Source organism: Fukomys damarensis, unplaced genomic scaffold, assembly GCF_012274545.1.
Source record: "Fukomys damarensis isolate Sample0158 unplaced genomic scaffold, DMR_v1.0_HiC HiC_scaffold_23, whole genome shotgun sequence".
NCBI classification, from domain to species: Eukaryota; Metazoa; Chordata; class Mammalia; order Rodentia; family Bathyergidae; genus Fukomys; species Fukomys damarensis.
The window spans coordinates 39775241-39796659 of record NW_022900935.1 but is presented as its reverse complement, the minus strand read 5'-3'; the positions used below and the strand labels follow the sequence as shown (position 1 = coordinate 39796659).

Here is a 21419-nt window from a genome sequence, read left to right as displayed (position 1 = left end):
TGTTACTGCTTTGACATTTTGAAGTCCCAAGAACATACAGATGGCTTTGTTCAGTAATACCTCATTACATTCTAAGTTTCTCCCACTTTGGAAACATTTTTTATTGTCTAGCTACTTTGTTTTAAAAAACGCACTCATTTATGGTTAGTTTATATGTCTAAATTTGGAGACAATGAACTTACATAAATTTCCCAGCACAACAGCAGGTGGATAAAGCTGGTTTTCCTTTATGCTGCAAGAGGCACTCCGTGGGGTGATTGGACCGCAGTATTCTGCTTGGTTTTTTAGTATATGTGCTGCCAAAGCGAGCACTCTGCATTGTCTTTAATCACACGATTCTATCTCTCCCCCTTTGCTATGTCTCCTCCTTTTACAGTCATCCTCTCCCAGGGTCTTTTGTTTTCTTCACTGTCAATCTTAATGGGACAGAAGCAACCTTGGTTTTTTTTTTTTTTCTGTCTTTTGCTCACACTGTATATTTTTAAAGGCTTTTTTCATTCACATGTACCTTTCTAAACCAAACACTCCATGGCACAACTGGCACAGAGAATGATTCTGTGTCCACTGCTGAAAATTTGGGGTGGAAGAAGGGCAGGGACAAAACAGATTGAGAAAGGAAGCATTTTTTAAAAATGATGTTTTTTTGGTTTTGTTTTATTTTGTTTTTTGAGACAGGGTCTCACTATTCAGTTCAGGCTGCTTTTGAACTATGTAGTTCAGGCTAGCACCCAATTGGCAGGATCCTCCTGCCTCAGCCTCCTGAGTTGCTAGGATTATAGTTGTGCACCATCACACTTGACATAAGAATGCTTTTAAATTTGTATGTTTTTCTAGCATAAATTAGTCCTAGGTAATCTTGAAGGTGAAGCTGTTGGATACCCACATGTGTCCATATCAGGGAAGAGGCAATATTATATCCAGTGCACAGTCCTTGCCTGCAGCCTTCTTGTTCTGAAACTTTCTAGCCACATGTTCACTCCTTTCTTTTCTGAAGGACGATTCCCACATGGGTTACATGATTCTCATTGACTGGAGCATAGTAAGCTGGGCAACAATAAGATAAAGAGGTTTCTGTAGTGTAGAAAGAAGATTTCAGTATTCTGTTGAAGTCAGCTTGGGCTCCGGTGATGGTGAACCACCTTTACATGTGGAAACGCAGCACTTTCCTGTGGCGAGGTGAGGACTTGGAGCAGCAGCAGCTGGGTGTGAATGGAGAGGCCTCTGGGCTGAGCTGATTAAAATCACTTTGGAGCAGGTCATGGTCCTGCACTCTCAGTTCTTGGTTGTACCCTGATGGCACAGTTCCTTGCAGGGTCAGGGTCGAGCCCATTCTTTCGCACAGGCTGTCTCCTGGCCACTGGCTTTGCTGTGGAACTTCATCTCTCACCCATTTAGGTGTTTGTAGTGTTTTGTTTTGTTTTTTCCCAGTACTGGGGATTGAACTCAGACCCTTTGCACTGAGCTATATTCACAACCCTTTTCAATTTTGAGATGGTTTTTCTAGGTTGCTAAGGTGCCCAGGCTGGACCTGAGCTCTAGGTTCTGCTGCTTCAGCCTCCTAGAGGGCTGGAGTTAGAGCTGTGTGCTGCCATGCCTAGCTCCCATAAAGTTTTTTCTTTTTTTGGTACTAGGGACTGAACTCAGGATTTGGCTCTTGCAAGACAGATGCAGTGCCACTAAGGTAAACCCCCGGCCCTCCCATTCAGTTTTTATAGCAGCATTTGCCTTCTTTTTCCTCTTGCTCAAAACACACCATATCTTTCTCTACACATTACACAGTAATATTTCATGACTTCTCAGATAGCAGCTTACTGCTGTTCTAGAATGTATCTCTATATGTATATCGTTCCTTCTACTGGGATAGATTTTATGGTCATAAAGAGTGGCATCAGATTGTGCTGTGTTGTAGACATGATAGTAGGCTTTTTTTTTTTTTTTGCTTTCTGTTGTTTAAAAGCTTTTGTTGCATTTGATCACATGGGCATAACATATCAAGACATTTTTGTATGTGTGTGCAGCTTTTGCTGATCTGCTTGATTCTGGAAATGAAGATGACCTTGGCATTTGTCTGTAAATGGTTGGGCTAGGCATGGTGTAATCCTAGCAGCCCACTCAGGAGCTGAGGCAGGAGGATGACAGTGAGCTCAAGGCTAGCCTGAACTGCACAGAGAGACCCTGTCTCAAAAAATGAGCAAGCAAGCAGGTAATAAAAATAAAGGGATGCTTGGTGATAGGAACAAAACCTACTGGTCTGGTGGTATTGAAACCATTGTTTTGTTTTTGGCCTCCCTGCAGTTTTTCACAAGTTCTGCTGTGGAGCTTGAATTTATAGCACTGCATTGAGAGCAGCTGAGGATGATACATCTTCTGGTTGCTTCGATTAGCAAGAGGATTCTTTTGACTTAACTGTCATGTTGCAGCAGTAGTTGCTTTCTGTTTTGTCATTGGTTTATACTAAGAAAATTCTGTGTTCAGAGGAAAGATTCTGTAATTATCTTGGGTGTTACCCGTTTCTCAGCAGAGCGGGAAGAGTAGCATACTTCTTTCTGCTATGATGCTCTTCCATCTGCTGTGGCTGAGGGTTTCCCTCCACAGCTTCCCTTTGGACTGTTGGGCCAAGTGCTGGTCAGCAGGTTTTCACTCTCTTAATGTACCTCACAAGAAAGACAGCAACCTGACAGAAAAAGGAGCAGCCCTCAGACTGTTTCATATTCCTTGTACCTTCCTAAAATTGGTGTTTAAGGCATTCAATTTACTTTTAGTCATTGCTGTTAAAATTTCCATAATCAGTAGCAGCTTCTTTCTAGTATCTACAGCACAATAATTTGTTGCAGTGCCTTTGAAGTAGATCTGAATGAGGCTTACAGTCTGGTTATTTGAGGAGTCTCAATTTTTAAGTAATAGCCTCTCTCTGTCTTCCCTGACAGAGAGCTCTAGTGCTTGAGGAGGAGTTAGCCTCTGGTGTTTACCTGGTAGTGGCTCTGTCCTGAGGATTGTTGTGGTCTTAGGCTGTTGATAAAGACACAGAAGGAAGTTCTGTAGTTCACAGCACCCGGTTCAGCCTAGCCTTGCTCTGTACTTCAGAACTGTTTATCACACGTAAGATGTATCAGTGAACTCTACGTTTTTAAGATAGATAGCCTGTAATGTCTTTTGTTCTCAAAATAAAAGCAATTAAAAATCACAGAAGAGACAGCAATTGGAAAACACAGAAAAAACAAAGAAAAATCATTTTTTTGAGGTTTTATCATTTATTTGTGAAGTTAAAAATGAGCGATAAAAAGAAAAAAACTGCCATACAAATTTTGTTTTTGTTCTTACTGTTTTCAGTTTCAGTCTCTTCTTGAACAGATGAAAACACAAAAGACTAGACCAGTCCTGGGGAAGGGGATGGGTGGGGTGGGGCTGAGCTAGGGAGAAGAGCAGAGGAGAGAGAGAGAGGTGGGAAGGGCCCTGCAACACCAACACCTGGTCCAAGGAGTGTTCCAACTAACCAAAAGAAGAAAAAGAGAAAAAAAACACCCCAAAATAGAAAGAGTGACTTTTTCTTTCCTTTTTAAAGTTTATTTTAAAAACAAGAAGAGGAGGGCCAGGTAAGAAACATCATTTCTAACCTTACCATTCAGAGAAGACTTCACATCTTGATGTGTACTCTGTTCTTTTCTGTACACCAAGACATGTTTTTTTTGTTTTTGTTTTTGGTATCGGGGATTGAACTCAGGTCCCTGCCTTTGCAAGGTTTCACCAAGTTGCCTGGGCTGGCCTTAAATTTGTGATTTGTTGTCTCAGCCTCCCAAATAGCTGGGACCACAGATGTGTGCCACCATGCCTAGCCCAGTAAGCATTTTTTGAAGAGGAATGGTTGTATATATTTCTTGAGCAAAAATCTGTTGAATAGGGGTTACTTGTTTTGTTTTTTTTGGTACCGGGGATTGAACTCGGGTCCTTGCGCTTGCAAGGCAGGCCACGAACCGCTGAGCTAAATCCCTGGCCCGAATAGGGGTTACTTGATGAAAGATATCCATAGTTTTTCCTTCATTTTTGGTCCTTGAGTCTTGAACCCCAGGGTCTCAAGCCTACTCCTGAGCTGCCCCCGCAGCCAGCCCAGTATCCTCATTTAAAAAAATTTTTTTAAAGGTATCTGAAGGAGAAAAATATATTATTTGGGCTTTTAAAATAGGTTCTTAAAGTGTAATTATAGGTTTTTTGTTTTTGTTGCACTAGGATTTTTCTTTTTTGATAGGTTTAAAGATTTGTTTGTTTAGCAGTATCTGGCTTCAAACTCAGGACTTCAGGCAAGCTAGGCAAGTATGCTAAGCATGCTAGGGAAGTACTCTTAAGCTCTCTGTAAGTGAGCTGTATCCCTGGTCCTTGGTTTACTATTACACCCACCCCATACAGTATGGGGATTGAACCCAGGGCTTGTGCGCTGAGTTACATCCCCAGCCATTTTTTCATTTTTTTATTTTGAGACAGGGTCTCTTTAAGTCTCTAAGTTGCCCAAGCTTGGCCCAGACTTGCAGTTTTCTTGCCTCAGCTTCCCAGAATAGTGAGTTACAGTTGTGTGCCACCATACCTGGCTTATGATTTTCAAAAAAATTTTTCCCAGAACTGGGGATTGAACCCAGGGCCTTGCACCTGCTAGGCAGGTGCTGTATTGCTAAGCTACATGCCCATCCCTTGTTCATTCATAAGCACAGTATATCATTACAGCTAACCCACAAGCTGACTCTGATGAAATCTACCTGCTTATTTTTACCTGAAGGAGAAATTGAAGTCAACTGTTTGTTTGTTTGTTTTGGTACCAGGGATCGAATTTGGGCCCTTGCACTTGCAAGGCTGGCAGTAGCACCTCTGAGCTAAATCCCTGGCCTCAACTATTTTATTAAGATAGTTTTATTCCTTAATGTCCTTTAGCAATAGAGCTAACCTCTTTAAATGAGTGCTTTATTATTTCTTTTCTTTTTCCTTTCCCTCTTTCTCCTCCTCCTCCTTGATTAGAGATTAAACCAGGGGGAGGAGGTTTCTTTTCTGCTGAGCTACATCCTTAGCCCTTTTTACTTCCTATTTAGCAACAAGATTTCACTAAGCTGCACAGGCTATCCTCAAACTTTAGATTTTCTTGCCTCGATCTCCCATGTACCTGGAATTGTGGGTGTTCAACAACATGCCTAGCCTGAGTGCTCTATTTGAATAATAATATTTCCTGTCATTTTGTTCTAGCAGTTTAATAGTCATGACTTAATGCACATACTATATTCTTTTTTTGTGTGTGGTACCAGGAATTGAACTCATGACCTTGCACTTATGAGGCAAGCACTGTGCCACTGAGCTGAATTCCCCAGCCCACACATACTATTCTTAATAGCTATCTCTCAGTTGTACTGGGACATTTGATTGTCTCTTTCTACTAGGGAAGGCTGTGAGGGTAGGGGCCATGTCTCTGTTATTCTCAGTATGTGGCCTAATGCCTGTTATTTAGTAAATATTCAGTGAGTGAGTGGATGCATCAGTCAATGTTAACTAAGATGTAAATGTATATACAGGAAAATTTCTTGTTTTTCTTTCACTTGAGCTCAAAGCTGAGCAAAATACCCATTATTATATTAATTAAATTCATTGATTTATCGAGTACATTCTTAAGTATCTTTCAAGAACATGATTTCAGTGGTTATACAGCATATTTTATTTAGCTAATCCCTTGTCAGACACTTGAGCCTTAGTGCGCTACCTCATAGAAATGCTGTGAAGGGGCCGGGTATTTAGCTCAGTGGTTCCACCACCTGCCTATCAAGCACAAGGTCCTGAGTTTGATCCCTGGTACCAAAAAAAAAAAGAAAAAGGAATAAAAAAAGAAAGAAAGTAATGCTGTGAAGAACAACATAAGGCCATGTGGATAGAGAAGGAAAGGTCCTGCATGCTGTGCCAGAGTGCACCAGAATCCGCCTGCTCCTCACCTCCTCAGTGTGCACACCTGCGGGAGCCTCACAAGTCTCCTCTAGCACTTGGTTCTCAGCAGAACAGCAGGTGCGATCCTTTTAGAGTAGAAAACAAACTATTTTTTTCTTGAACTCTGAAATGATTCCCTTGTCATCAGAATAGTAACAGCTAAAGTTTGTGCGATGACCATTGTGTCAAACATCGTAGCATCGTAAGTCTGTCACTTAATGGTCTGTTGGGTGCACTCCCTTGTTTGTTAAATTTCAGGGTGTGTAGTATTGCTTGCTCTTAGCCGCGTGCTTAGCCTGTGTGAAACCCAGCCCAGCTTCAGTCCCCCTTTCCTTCCCCTGCAAAAGAGCATACTTTTGTAGCTCCATAGCACTGTCGTATTTATGGACCATGCTCTGATTTGACCTGTGTTTGTTTAGTGTGTATGAGGCATAAGGTTCAATCACCATCACTAAAAAAGAAAATGAAAACAAAACAGGAGATGTTTCTAAGGTCTGCTCAGCCTGCTATCTCAGAGTTATTGTAAGGATCAGATGAGATGATATATACTGCATAGGATGGTGTTTGAAAGTTTATTTTTTGTGGTTAATTTTAGAACCTAAATTACAGTATTTTCAATGGTAATGTGTTTAACAGCAGAAGTAATTGAATCTGTCATTAAGTTTGATGGAGCTTTTTCTACTGTTGTGTTACATTATATAATTTAAACTTTTTCTTTTTTTTTTTCAGCTTTAATTGAGTTTATTGGTACATTTTAGGGATACAGTACAGTTACATTCATTGTTGGGATCTTGTACCTCTACATGACAAGTCTTGATTCTCATTTTTTCCCCTTACCTCTGCTCTCCCTTCACCCCCTCCTCCCCTCCTCCCCTCCCCATCTACAAACACTTTATTTTCATCTTTTCATTCTCTCTAAACTTTTTCAACTACTTAGTTTTCACAATAGAACAACTACAGGAGACAACTGGATAAAATCTTATCGCAAACCTAGTTCTCTTCTTGCTGTTTTGTGTTTTATTGTTCAAGTCATTTGAGGTTGCTTTGATTGAAATCCCAACTGTACTTCAGGCTGCCTTTGTTGGTTTCTTATATCTAGTGTCCCCCCACCCCCCCATTCATTATTAAAAGTCCATGCCTGTAACACGGTGCTGATTGCTTTTGGTAGTTGCCCAGTGGAGTGTGAAGTGCCGTAATGGGAACTACTGACAAGGGACTGCTACTTCAGTCCTGTGTTAGGCGGGGTAGGTGTTCATAGGTTGAAGTCTTGGTCTGTCAAGGGATAGGCATTACAGTAGGCTAGGAACTGTTCTAGTTGTACTGTTGACGGGTGAAGCCTTGTGTGCACACGAGTGGTAGGAACAAGAAATGTGAAATTGGGTTTTCCAGTGTCTGTAGGAAATCACGCTTTTGTTATTCAGCACACACAGGCCACAAGGTCACCATGCTTTGTGAGACTTTTTAGTGCTGCCTTGGATGTGCTTAGCCTATCAAAGCAGTGTGATGACTGTTGGAAAGCACTGGGGGGATGCGAGGGGAGAGGTGGACAGTGTCTGAGAAGCCCTTTGTTTCAGTAGAACAGAGAAGGGCCAGAATTAGCAGAAGCCACACAATGAGGAAATGATTTAACTATACTTATTGTTTCTCGAGCCATTGTTCTGTTCTTTTTTTTTTGGTACTGGGTATTGAACTCGGGTCCTTGCACTTGCAAGGCAGGCCACTGAACCCATTGTTCTTTTCTTACACCAGAGTTCTTTCATTGTGAATAAACCAGAGGAGGCAAAGAGAAAGCCAGAAACCTTTACTTTTAAATTGCCTTTTCTTGGGGAAAAATACTGTGATTAAAAATCAACAACCAGTTAAGCTGTGCCATGCACACTTTGGCACTTACACATTTTGAAAATCTTTCATTCCTCACAATAAAGGGACTCTAATTTTACTCATTTCTAGGAGAGGCATCGGTAAGGAGATGCTGGCTCGCTCACCTGGGCCCTCACAGATCTGAAAATTGGGAGAGTTAGAAATGAACTCACCTGTTCGGCCCTGGTGCTCTGACTCTTTTCTTCTGTGCTTAGTACTTGTCCTGCTCACAGTGGTTCCTATTTACTGTTCCATCGGTATTGCTGAATGTCTATGGCTAGTAGGAATTTCATTGTTCTGTTAAAATTGATCTTGGTATCTCTTGATAGAGCATGAAAAATGGGGGTGGGGGATTATGATTAGTTCAGAAGTCTGTGGGCCATGTAGATTAAATAAGATCTAGGACTTCCAGATCCTTTCCCTTTAATAAAATCACCCAGAATTTGGTTAGGGAGAACAGAATTGTTTTGTTGTTGTTAATTGAGAGTTTAAAAGTATTATAGCCGGGGATTTAGCTCAGCATTTTGGTGGCCTGCCTTGCAAGCTCAAGGACCGGAGTTCAATCCCCAGTACCAAAATAAATAAATAAATAAATAAATAAATAAATAAAAGTATTATAGCTAGCATATTCTTTATCAGAGTGATCACAATGTGACACTAAAGAGTTGTTTTTTCCTACTGTGTGTGTATACAAACACTTTTTTTTTTAGTACATTGTGAACACATAGTGCTTCTCTGTCTGTTTTATAAGATTAAGGATCTAAGTTTGTTATTTCAAATGATTAAGAAGCTTTGTGATTGTAGGTATTTTGCTCAAATCCATTTTATGGTGATGTGATTTATACCATTTATTATATTTCTAGAATTATATTACTTTGAGGAGAGGGACCTGTCTGTGGATTTTAAAATATAAATAGTGCTCACAGTATTTTTTATTATGTGCCATTTTTCTTAATTTTTGCTACAAAAGGTTTTTGGAAGAGGACGATGGTACTGAAGATGTCACTGGCGTTTTTAACAAGCCCCAAACCTGCTGTGTAAGAAAAGTTAATATAAAGTTACAGTGTTCCCACACTGATATCTTAATTATAGATGTAGGCACAATCTTAGTAGTTTGCCAACAACAGTATAATTACTACATTAGAGGGTTTGAGATATTAGATAAACAAATTTATCCTGGAGAGTAGAAAGGCTTTTAAGTACAAATCTTGTTTTGACTGCCCTAGTTTCTAGGATTCTGTAATCAGAACCTTATTTCTGCATTTCTTTGCTTAGGTAACAAAGTTGCAAAGAAGGCAAAGAGAAAGGTTAGGAAATGAGGGTTTTTTTGGGGTTGTTTTAAGTATGTGTTTGCAGTACATCATGATTACATTTCTTGTGCAGAGTTGGTTCACGTACTTAACACATCTCATTTCTCTTTTATCCCCTTTTCATCCCTTCCCACTCTCCTTCCATCTTTTGACCCCCTTCCCATTTGAAAAAGATCTAGCTCCCTCGTTTTCTATTATCTGTCTTTGTTTTACTCTATTTATTCTGTTTCTCATATAAGAGAAACCATGCAATATTTAAGCTTGATTTATTTTACTTAACATTGTGGTCTCAACATGCATCCATTTTTCTACAAATGAGGTTTATCCTTCTTTAAGGCAAACTAAGTACTCCATTGGACATAAATGCTATATTTTCTTTATTCATTCATCTCTTGATGGGCATATAGGCTGCTTCTAAGATTTAGCTTTTATGAGTTGTGCTGCTATAAACATGAGTGTGTATATGTCACTGTAATATAGTGTCTTTTACTCTTCGGGGAAGACTTAGAAGGGAAATAGTTGGGTCAATTGGAAATTCTAGTTTTAGTTTTTTGAGGAATCTCCATACTGATTTCCACGGTGTTTGTGCTAGTTTACGTTCATTCCCACAAACAATGCAGAAGGCTTCCTTCTCCCAACCCTACCCTCCAAGCCTTGCCAGCATTTATTATTATTTGGCTTCTCCTTGATGGCCATTGTTTCTGGAGCAAGATGTTTCTGGAGCAAGATGGAATCTCAAGAGTTCTTTTAATATGTGTTTCTCTAACAGCCAACAATGTTGAACATTTTTAATGTATTTATAGGCCATTTGTACTTCTTCTGAGAAGTGTTTATTTCTCCTGCCCATTTTTTGATTGGGATTTTCATTTTTGGGGTCTAATTTTTTGAGTTCTTTGTATATTCTAAATATTAGTCCTTTGAGAAATAGCTAGCAAAATTTCTTTCCCATTCTGTAGGTTTTCTCTTCACTTTATTGGCTGTTTTCTTTCCTGGGCAGAAGTTTTTAAATTTGGTATGATCCCATTTGTTGATTCTTGTATTGTTAGTTGTGCCATTTTAGGGTTCTATTCAGAAAGTCCTTGTCTGTGCCTATGTCTTCAAAAGTTTTTCAGTAGACTTTTCCTTTTTAGATCTTTGATCCATTTTTATTTTAATTTAGTACATGGTGAGATATATGGATCTAACCCTAATTGCCATGTAAATAGCCAGTTTTCCCAGCACCACTTATTATTTTCTCTAAGTGTACTTTTTGCCCCCTCTCAAAGATCAAATAGCTGAGCTGGGTGTGATGGTGCACACCTATAATCCCAGCACTCAGGAGGCTGAGGCAGGAGGATCACTGTGTGTTTGAGGCAGCCTGCTCTACATATTGAGTGAGTTCAGGGCCAGTCTGAACTACATAGCAAGACTCTGTCACAAAAAACAAGCAAAAAGGGCTTGGGATTTAGCTCAGTGGTTCCACCTTGTGCCTTGTAAGCACAAGGCCCCAAGTTCCATCTCCGGTACCAAAAACAAACAAACAAAAAGATCACATAGCTGAATGTGCCTGGGATTGTTTCTGCATACTTTCCTGCTATACTGATCCACATGTTTTTGTGCCCAGTACCATGCTGTTTTTATTGCTATAACTTTGTAATACAACTTCAAACCTGGGATTGTGATGCTTCCTCCTTTGCTCATTACCCAGAATTGCTTTTGCTATTCTGGATCTTTTCTGATACCATATGAATTTTAGGATTGTTTTCTCCAGTTCTGTGAGCGGTGCTGTTGGTATTTTGATTGGGATCATGTTAAATCTGTGTATCAGTTTTGAAAGTATGGCCAGTTTGACTATATTGGTTTTGCCTATCCAGGAATGGGATATCTTTCCATTTTCTGATATCTTCTTCAGTCTTCTTTTTCAGAGTACTGTAGTTATCATTGTAGAGGTCTTTCACTTCTTTGGTTAATTTAATTCCTGAGTATTTAATATTTCTTGGTGCTGTTCTGAATGGTATTTTTTTCCTAATTTCTTTTTCAGTGAGTCTGTTATTAGTGTACAGGACTGGTATTGATTTTTATGTGTTGATTTTGTATCCTGGTTTATTGTTTGAATTTTGTTATTAATTCTACAAGTTTTTTGGTGAGAATTTTTGGGTCTTCTATGTAGAGATTTATCTGCAAGTAATTTGACTTTTTCCTTTTCTCTACATATCCCTTGTATTTCTTTCTCTTGGTTTACTGCTGTGGCTGTTTCAAGGACTGTGCTAAACAGGAGTGGGGGTAGTGGACATCCTTGTGTTGTTCCTGATTTTAGAGGGAAAATTTTCAGTTTTTCTCCATTTAATATGATTTTGAGCCGGGTGTGGTGGCACACGCCTGTAATCCCAGCACTCGGGAGGCGGAGTCAGGAGGATTGCTGTGAGTTTGAGATCAGCCTGGGCTACATAGTGAGTTCCAGGTCAGTCTCAACTGTAGTGAGACCCTGTCTCAAAAAACCAGGAAAAAAAAAAAGATTTTGGAAGTAAATTGTCATAAATGGCTTTTATCAGATTGAGATAAGGTCCTTATCTGTTTTCTTCAGGGTTTTTATTATAAATGGATGTTGGATTTTGTCAAAGGCCTTTTCTGTGTGATTGGGATGATCAAGTAATTTTTACCCTTCTCTTTATATGATGTGTTACATTTATTGGTTTGCATTTGTTGAACCATCCTTGTATCCCTAGAATGAAGCCTCTTTGGCCATGACATGTGATCTTTTTGATAATTTGTTGTGTTCTGTTTGCCAGCAGTTTATTGAGGATTTTTGCCCCAGTGTTGGTTAGATTGGCCTATGGTTTTCTTTGGTTGGGTCCTTTTCTGGTTTTGGAATCGGGGTAATACTAGCTTCTAAGAATGACTTTCAGAATACTACTTCCCTTTCAGTTTCATTAGAGTAAATTGGATTTCAAGTGACTCCAGGAAAGAGGCTACCCATGATTCATCAGTCAGTTAAGACTTTTGAAATGTTTTGTGGTTTGTTGTTGTTGTTGTTGTTGTTGTTGTTGTTGTTTTATGCAGTACTGGAATTGACAGGGAATGCTCACATCTGTCCTCAGCCCTTTTTGATTTTTGTTTTGAGACGAGGTCTTGTTGAGTTGCCCAGGCTGTCCTCAAACTTGTGGTCCTCCTGCCTTAGCCTCCTGAGTAGCTACACCTTTGTCCTCAGCCCTTTTTGATTTTTGTTTTGAGACGAGGTCTTGTTGAGTTGCCCAGGCTGTCCTCAAACTTGTGGTCCTCCTGCCTTAGCCTCCTGAGTAGCTGGGATTACAGTTGTGTGCCATCATACCCTGCATGATCCTTGTTTGTTTATTGTGGGTAAGGGTCTTCCACTCAGCCTCTACAGCAAGGGCACTGTCCTGCTGTTTTCTAGCTCTACTAGATAATGAATGTGGCCAACAGTGTTAGGAATAAAGGGGAAAAGGTGTGAAAGTCGTATGGGAAGGATTAACAAGGAATCATCTTCCCTTTGGACCTGGGAAAATATGTATTTAGGTCTTAGATGCTGCAGCTCCCTTTCAGATTTATGAAGAACTCAGAAGAGCAGCCTTGAAACCAGAGAAGATTTGGGTGGTGACTTGAGCTGAGAAACAGAAGAGCACCGAGGCAGGGAGGGGTTGGGGAAATGACATCACAGCCTGAACAGAGACTCACTCCTTGGGCAGTGAGTCCTGAAGGTGCTTATGATAATAGTCATGGTAATAATGGCAGGGAACATAGCGAGGCTGCCTCCTGAACCATTTCTTCTCCTGGATCTTAGTGCTGGCCACTTTGCAGATTGCCTTCCTTCCGTCCAGGCCATCTTCAGTTCTTCCTTACCCAGCCAGGCTTTTGTCCTCATTTCTTTGTCCAGAGAAGACCAACTCTGTGGGTGTTTTCACGCAGTCCCTTGTTATTGGATCATGACATCCAGATTGGTCTTTCCAGTCTGGATCTCTCTGTGGAACTCTAGACCTGCCCACCCACCAGCCAACTCCACTGGACTGGAAGACCTAACGCCTGTGTCCTACTCAGTGTGTCCTAAACAGAACTGTTGTTTTCTGTCCCTCCCTGCCCAGAGTGGCTCCTCCTTCATTCATTCTTACCATTATTTTAGTTGCTCAGGTAAAAAAATACTGGAGTTACTTGTGTTTTTTCTCTTTTCTCAACAGCAACTCATCAGTATGTCCTGTTATCTTTGCCTTCACAATTTACCCTAAATCTGGTTACTTCTTACTGTTTTATTCTCATCTGTATCAGCACTACATACAGTAGCCTTCTGTCTCTCTGCTCTGCCCTTGTCAGAGAGTAGCTGGCCATGTTCTGGAAATACAAATCAGATCAAACCTCTCCTCTACCTAAAATATTTTATTGGCTTCTTACCGTTTGTAGAACAAAACTAAAAAGCTTCACCTCTGGCCGGGGATTTAGGTCAGTGGTGCTGCCGCCTGCCTCGGAAGTGCAAGGTCCCGAGTTCCAAAACAAAACAAAAAAAATTTTCACCTTGGACACAAGGCCCCAGTGGCCTTGTTATCCCCTGGCCAGTTATCTGAGTTCATCTCGTTGTTCACCCTCTGGCTACACTGTGGTCTTGCTGTTTTTTAAATTTAATTCAAGTCCCCATTTATGTCATCTCTTTTAAGTGGTGGCAGTCATCATTTATTTTAATTAATTAATTAATTAAGGTATGGGGGGTCGAACTCATAACCTCATAACCTTCCGAGTCAGGCAGCAAAACCACTGCACTAAATCCCCGGCCCGGCAGTCATCTTTTATATCCTGACATTGCTTTTTTTTTTTTCTTGACTTTGTACTATCTCTAATAGTTAATTATCTGACTTACTAGAATGCAAGCTCCCTGAGGGCAGGAGCTTGTTTTCACTAGATATCTTCCAGATGTGGAATATGGTATACACAGGACATTTGTTGAATGACCTATTTTGAATATTTTCCTTGTGGCAGACCCTGAGGTAGAATTTGGTGTGGCTTAGACATTAAACCTCATAACAGTTCTGTGAAGTCAGACACTATTATTAGCGCACCCATTTACATAAAAGAGAATTGAGGGTTGCAGTGTTTGTTATGTGCCCAAGTTATAGATGGACCTATTATAGGGTGGGGTCAGAATAAAGCCTCTCCAGTATTCTACTTGCTCTATTGATAGGATCCTTGAAAATGTCATCTAGAGATTTTTTTTTTTAAAGATCAACTTACCTTTTCTTTTTGGTACCAGTTATCGAACTTGGGTCCTTGCACTTGCAAGGCAGGGACTGGAACTAAATCCCTGGCCCTCAACTTATCTTTTAATGATTGAATGTTGGATCAAATTGTAAAAGAAAGTTCAAGAGACAAAACACTTTAGATAAAGGAGTGGACTCTTCTCTCTTCCCATCTCTCAAAACACACAAACCAGGACTTGGATTTCTCCTGCTAGATGCAGTTCTCCTAGGAGCTATTGTATTAGAGGGCAAGCTGAAGTCTCAGCCTGCTGTGGTGGTTGGGGTTTCTGTGTATGCACGTCCTCCTACTCCACTTAGGAGACACTGCAGGTGTTCAGAGGAGAGAGGGTTGGTGTGGACCAGGATTGTAATGAGATGCTGTGGGATGCTGGAAATATTTTCAAGGAAGCTGAAGAACAGATCAGCTGTGGAGGGTGAGAGAAGCAAGTTCAGGTGACTCCAAGAGCATTATGAAAAAGTGGTTGTAGGGGCAGGCTCCAGGTCTAGAATATACTGTACTGTGTTTCCAGGGAAACCATGACCAGAGAAGAGACCTCAGATGGAGAAGGTGAAAAGTACAATGAGAAGGTGGTTTTATAGGAGAGAAAGTAGTACAAACTTAAAAGAGTTATGCTCTGATTCCAGCTCTCAAAAAAATATGACTGGAATCTGTTTCTTGTGGACAAATGGTGATGTGTCCTAGATAAAGCCTGCATGCTGGCAATAGTCCATCCCGTGAATGGGTGCTATATTTGGAACAGCTTTTACCTTGGGAAAATATGGCTTATATGTTGACTGTTTGTTGGTTACGGTAACCCTGCTCTAATATGCATGCTTCCTGAGAAATACGTTAGAAGCCCTACACTCTCATTTTAAGCTCAGTTGACTTTGATACAAGAACCACTGCTTAAGCTAGGCATGGCTGTAATTTCTGCATTCTGGGAGGCTGAGGCAAGAGGATTATGAGTCTGAGTGTAGCCTGGGTAGTTTGTTGATTTCATGAGATCCTGACTCAACATTAAAAAAAAACCCCGACTGTGTTTTTACAGTCTTTCAGTAATTCTATTTTTTCTGTGAAAGTTGATAAAATCCACTGATGTGTTATGTTTGTATTGCAAAGATATTCATTGTTCTGATTGTCCTCCTTTGTTTCTGGAAAATGGTAGTGTTCAGCCAGATTTAAATTGTGCCCCACATGGAGGGCGCTCATCCTCCTGCCACTTGGTAGAGGATGATGCAGAGCGTCCTCAGGGCGGGGTCTTTGTGTTTAATTAAGGGATTGCTGAACGTGATTTTTTTACTTTGACTTGCCAAAAACTAAGATTCCTGTTTTGCACTGTTGTTTACATTTTTAATTAGTGGGCTTTCCATGCTTTGGTTTAAAGACCGTGAGGCATCATTTTCATTCCAGCAAGTATTGAAAGAGTGTAAAACAAGATAAAAATGCTATTTAAAAAAAAATTTAAGATTCATGTAGTACTTTTCTTTCTTTTTCTTTTTTTGGACTGGGGATCAAACTCGGGACCTTGGGCTTGCAAGGCAGGTGGCAGAACCACTGAGCTGAATCCCTGGCCCATGTAGTGGATTTCTTATGTAATTCTGTAAAGTCTAGGTCAGTGGTGGCAAACCTGTGGCATGTAGGTTATTGTGTTTTTCTTTTAAGACGAAAGATGTTCATGTAAAGTTGTTTTTCCTAAATGAAAACCTTAGTCTTCAGGATTAATGGCAGTTTTGACACTTTGTGATAATAAGTGGGTTTTGGATTGTGGTTTGGCTCTTGGTCTCTAAAACATTTGGTATCACTGATCTAGTATTGCCTCAGTTTTAAAGAGCACTTCAGTACAGCAATACCAAGGGTCACAGAAAACACCTAGATATTGTATTTGTTCATTGTTCTTCATATGCATAGAATATTAAAAGGTATGTCAGTCAGGCTACAGGTACTCATGCTGGTCGTTTTGCAAAGTGCTGTATTCTTTCTAGGACACATTATCTATCTCTGCCTTTTACTGGTTGGAAACTTATTTCTTTTTTAAAGTTTCCTACTATGTATCTGTCTATTTTTTGATTGATTGATTGATACCGCAGATTGAACTTGGGACCTTGCGCTTGCGGGGCAGGCAGCGGAAACACTGAGCTTAATCCCCAGTCTGGAAACTTCTTATTTCGTAATTGAGTGAAAGGAGAAAAATTCCTTGGCATATTTGAAAACAGTAAGAAGTAAGAGTAGTATATTCTGTATTTATTTTTGTTTTTTGGAGACAAAGTCTCACTATGTAGTTAAAGCTGATCTCAAACTCACTATGTAGTCCAGACTGGCCTCGAACTCACAGCGATCCTCCTGCCTCAGCCTCTGGAGTGCTGGGATTATAGATGTGCACCACCACGCCTGGAGTATGTTCGGTCTTCACAGGATTCTGATAAGTAGTGCTGTCATCAACATTTTATTTGCAGAAGAATCTTTTCATTTGCAAGTTCTAGGGTTTTAAAATTTTATCAAGAAATATTTTGTATATTTAATTTAATATGTGTCTCACTCTCTACTAGCCTCAAATTTACTGTGTTGATAAACTGGCCTCAAACTTGTGGTATTACTGCCTCAGCCTCCTGAGTGCTGAGAGTAGAGGTGTGTGCCACCATGCCTGGCTAAAAAGAATTTTAAACAATGCTTATGGTTTAATTTTAGGAGGGCAGCCATATACACATAAACATGCACATACATGTGCATCAGATATGCATAAAACGCCACTGCTCTTTGCCTTGGCAGCCATGGGTTAGAGAGTGAGCACTAAACGATGATGTCTTGGCTAAGAGTGTGTGTCCCAGAGCTTGACACTCCTGGTACAGATCCTGGATGTGCCTCTCGCCAGCTCTCTAACCGTGGGTGAGTTACTTAGCCTCTCTTCATCTGTCCAGTGGGGAAAGGAAAACATTAGCCTGTGTGTGGCTGGAGGGGTTAAAAAGGTTAATAAACTGAAAGTATTCTGGTTCAGAGCCACTGCTGCCTGAATACAGCATCGCCGTTACTGATACTAAAATCTTTCTTTCTCTTTCTCATATGGAACACTTCAGGAATTTGCTCATCATCCTTGCGCAGGGCTGTGGTAATCTTCCTGTATCATTCCAATTTTAGTGGGTGTGCTGCCGAAGCAGGCACTGTTACTTAGCTCTTGTGAGCTGTACCTTTTGGTTAGAAGTACACTTCTTTGCTTAGATTTCCATTTGTGTGTTGGAGATGTTCTTTCCAGAGCCGTGTCTCCTTGTCACATGCTTGTGTGCAGTGTGAGCCTTATTAATACTCTTGTCAGCATCTGAGGTTGGAATGCAAGTGTGCGCCCTGATCCAGTGGAATCTAGCGGGAGAATTAAGCACCATAGCAACTGTTGCTATTTGTGTCCTGAGCAGCAGCTGCCTGAGAGAGATTTATTTTTTAATCCTGATCTCACTGATCGCCTGGGATGTGGCCTTGCTGTAGAGTAGTGGATCGGTTCAGATATATTGACCCTTTGAGATTTCATGACTGCATGTTATAAAGATTCTGTTCCACATGAAATATGAGGAGCTAATGCATTGTGTTAGAGAGAAAGGAAGAGTTCAAGTTTTTGCATTCACAGTGGTTCCCTGAAATGCAATGTGGTTGGATTGATTACAGGAGAAATCGCTTTTATTATGAGCACTGAGACTTCATGCTCTTCAATCAAAAAGGAACTCTGCTGTTTGTAACATTCTCCACATGTAGCCTGTGATTCCACTGTATGAACATACATACACATATATATACATACATGTATGTATGAAATGACTTATGTATTATTGTCAGCTATGGATTTCAGAAATAAGACTGTAACAGATACTTCATTATCAAATGCTTTTCTGAAGTAGACAGCAAGATCTTTAGAAAGAATTTGTTTCCAGTTGTGGTTGGATTAATGTAGTACTGGTTATGTTGAAATATTTCAAGTCTTATGAAATGCCTTGAAATAGTAACATGGTCCATTTCCAAATTTTGACTGTTAACCATACCTGGGGCAGATAAATACTCGGTTGCAGAATATTCACTGAGACTTCAGTGTATACTAGGCTCTGTTCTCAGTCCTGGAAACACACAATGAATGTTGTTGGTCTGATTTTTTTTTTTCAAGCTCCCTATGTATTTTAAATTTCCCCTTAAAAATGTGATACTTAGGTTTTTTTGTTTTTTGTTCCTTTGTACTGGCAGTCAAACTCAGGACCTTGTGCTTGTGAGGCAGGTGGTACCACTGAGCCAAATCCCTGGCCTAGTACTTATGTTTTTCATTGATTTATTGAGACTTAGTGGTACGAATATCCTGATTGGATGTTTTGAGTATGCAGTATGACATCATGTTTAATTAAAGAACTTGTAGCTGATGGACTTAACAAAATTAAACATTTTCATTCTCTAGGTATTATTAACCCAAAGAACCCAAAGGAAGCACCAAAGTCCTTCAGCTTCGACTACTCCTACTGGTCTCACACCTCGGTGAGTCTCCTCCTCCACTTGTTCTTTCTCTTTGTCTTTTTCCCTGGCTGAACAGGTCCAGCTGATGCTTTGCAAATGTGGGCTAGCATCAGTTCACTTTTTGATACAGTGAATATTACCCAAAGAATAAATTTTTGCTTATTGTATTGAGACAGGGCCTGGTTTTGTATCCCCTGCTGGCCTTGAACTTGTGGTAATCCTCTTGCCTCAGCCTTCCCCTAAGTGCTGGAATTACAGGCATGTGGCTCCACTCCTGGCCACAATAAAGTATTCCTTTTTTTTTTCTTGTACTGGGGATCGAACTCAGGGCCTTGCATTTGCAAAGCAGGTGGCGGAACCACTGAGCTAAATCCCTGGCCCCAGAACAAAGTATTCTTAATAAAATATTTTAGTTGGTGGAAAATTTATGTTTAACATACACACACATATAAAAGTGATCTTTATTCAACTATATCTATAGTAAACCTAATTTAGTCTCATTAGACATCTCGAGGATTTATTTAAAAATATCTTAGGATCTCATTGCTGTACTTACAGATCTTAGGAAGTACCAAATTAAAAAACCTAAGTGTATTATTAATTTTAAGTTAAAAATTGAGAGAATGGAAGGCTACGAAGATTGGGATAACCACTGTTAATTTTTTGAATTGTAACAGGAGAATGTGGCCTCTGAACATTCTGGAAGAGCCTGCAGTCCCTGCGTAAATGGGAGCTCTCAGTGTCTAGGAAGGCTGTGGGCTCCTCCAGGGCGCTTTCTCAGTGCAGAGCCCCAGACTCCCTGACCTCTGGCAGATTTGCCTCTGTGTCATCCATCTCTTTGTTGTACACTTTGTGTACATTTCCCTCTTTTGTGTTGAGATGTAAAAGATGTATTAACCTGTTGACAAAGCCTAATTGCCAAGGGAAGGGTCCGTGGCAGGAACTGGAATATTTGGAGAGAGAAAGAGACTGTGCTCTTGTTGGAGCTCCCTGACTAGAAGAGTGATTCGTAAGGCTGTAGAAGGTGAAGCATGGTCATGCCAGCTGATTTGATAGAGCTGTTTCTTTGTATGGATGACTTTACGTGAGGGCGTGTGCACACACCGTGGTGGTATATGTGTAGTGAAAAATCTGTAAGGGATACTTTTAAAATGTACAGTACAGTTTAGTTGACTTCTGATTTGAAACATTTTTATTTATTATGGAAGTAATCGAAAAGTATAGGAAATAATAGGAATAGAATGCCCTGTATTTTCCTTTTAATCTTTACAGCCTGAAGATCCCTGCTTTGCATCTCAAAACCGTGTGTACAATGACATTGGGAAGGAAATGCTACTACATGCCTTTGAGGGCTATAACGTCTGTATTTTTGCCTACGGGCAGACTGGTGCTGGGAAATCTTACACAATGATGGGTAAACAGGAAGAAAGCCAGGCTGGCATCATTCCACAGGTAAAAAGTCTTAAATTTTGCCTTAAATTGCTTTAACAAGAATTTTTATTTGGCAAACATGTATTAGGGCACTAAGATGTGCAAGGCACAAAGGTAATGACCCCTGTCCCTTCCCCTCAGAGGAGCCTAGGTGATGTGGAAAAAACTGCCATGCACACATGCCTATCTTTAAATGTGGAAGGATAAATGTTTCATGAAGATTTTGCTGTGCTCTCAGTGCCATGTTATTTTATCCTTTGACGAGTGGCACCAGCTCCCTCTATCCCCAAGCCAGGATCTCATGCATGCCAGGCATGTGCTGAAAACTGCATGGACAGTGCAGTCTCAGCCTCCTGCCTCAGCCTCCCAAGTGCTGGGATTTCAGGTATATGCCCCCACAGCCTGCTTGCACCTCCATTTTACAGACAAGAAAACTGAGGCACAGGGAGGTCATGATCAATTGCTCAATTAAGTCATAGTGCCACCATCCAAATGAAGGCAGTGTAGTTCTGGAACTTTCCTTTTGCCACTGTGTAATACTTCTTTAGCAATAACTGTTTGTGGCAGGTTATGCTTAAGCTAAAAGTTTTATTACATTTAGACATTTACCTTTTCCTTTCTTTTACTTTTTTTTTTTTCTTTTTGAGACAGGGTCTTGCTATGTAGTTCAAGCTGGCCTTGAACTCACTGTGTGGCCTAGGCTGGCCTCAAACTTGGAGATATCCCCCTGCCTTAGCCTCCAAGTGTTGGGATTGTAGGCATGAGACACCATGCCCGCCAGCTTTTCCTTTCTTTATTATTGGAGTACTTTTTTTGTTTTGTTTTGCTTTGTTTTCTTTGAGATATGATCTCACTATGTACTTCAGGCTGGCCTTCAACTCACTGTGCAGCCCAGACTGGCTTTGATCTCACAGGAAGCCTCCTGCTTCAGCTTCCCAAGTGTTGGGATCAGAGGTGTGCACCACTATGCCCAGGTTTTGTTGGAGTTCTTGTTAACTACATATGTACCTCTTTTCTGAATTTTAGAGTACTTCATTTTAATACAAAAGTAATTTTAAAAATGCTACTTGTAATAAATTTTAAGTTCCATTTAGATTTCTAGAGAATCACATATAATTCAATTTCTCTCTCTTTTTTTTTTTTTTTTTTTTTTTTTTTTTTTTTTTTTTTTTT

General features: G+C 40.3%; 1 protein-coding gene and 1 non-coding gene across 11 annotated transcripts in view; one reads left to right on the top strand and one right to left on the bottom strand.

Moving 5' to 3' along the window:
- The window catches only part of Kif1b (kinesin family member 1B), a 137396-nt gene that overhangs the window by 17682 nt on the left and 98295 nt on the right, over nucleotides 1-21419 (top strand). For all 10 annotated transcript variants that reach the window (XM_010628094.1, XM_010628092.1, XM_010628090.1 and 7 more), the window contains 2 exons: nucleotides 18760-18836; nucleotides 20088-20267. In XM_010628094.1, coding sequence (XP_010626396.1) covers nucleotides 18760-18836; nucleotides 20088-20267 — 257 coding nt within the window. The remainder of the gene's footprint in view (nucleotides 1-18759; nucleotides 18837-20087; nucleotides 20268-21419) is intronic.
- Nucleotides 17388-17492, bottom strand: LOC117287397. The gene has a single exon (XR_004518720.1). It is a non-coding gene; the product is annotated as a U6 spliceosomal RNA (small nuclear RNA).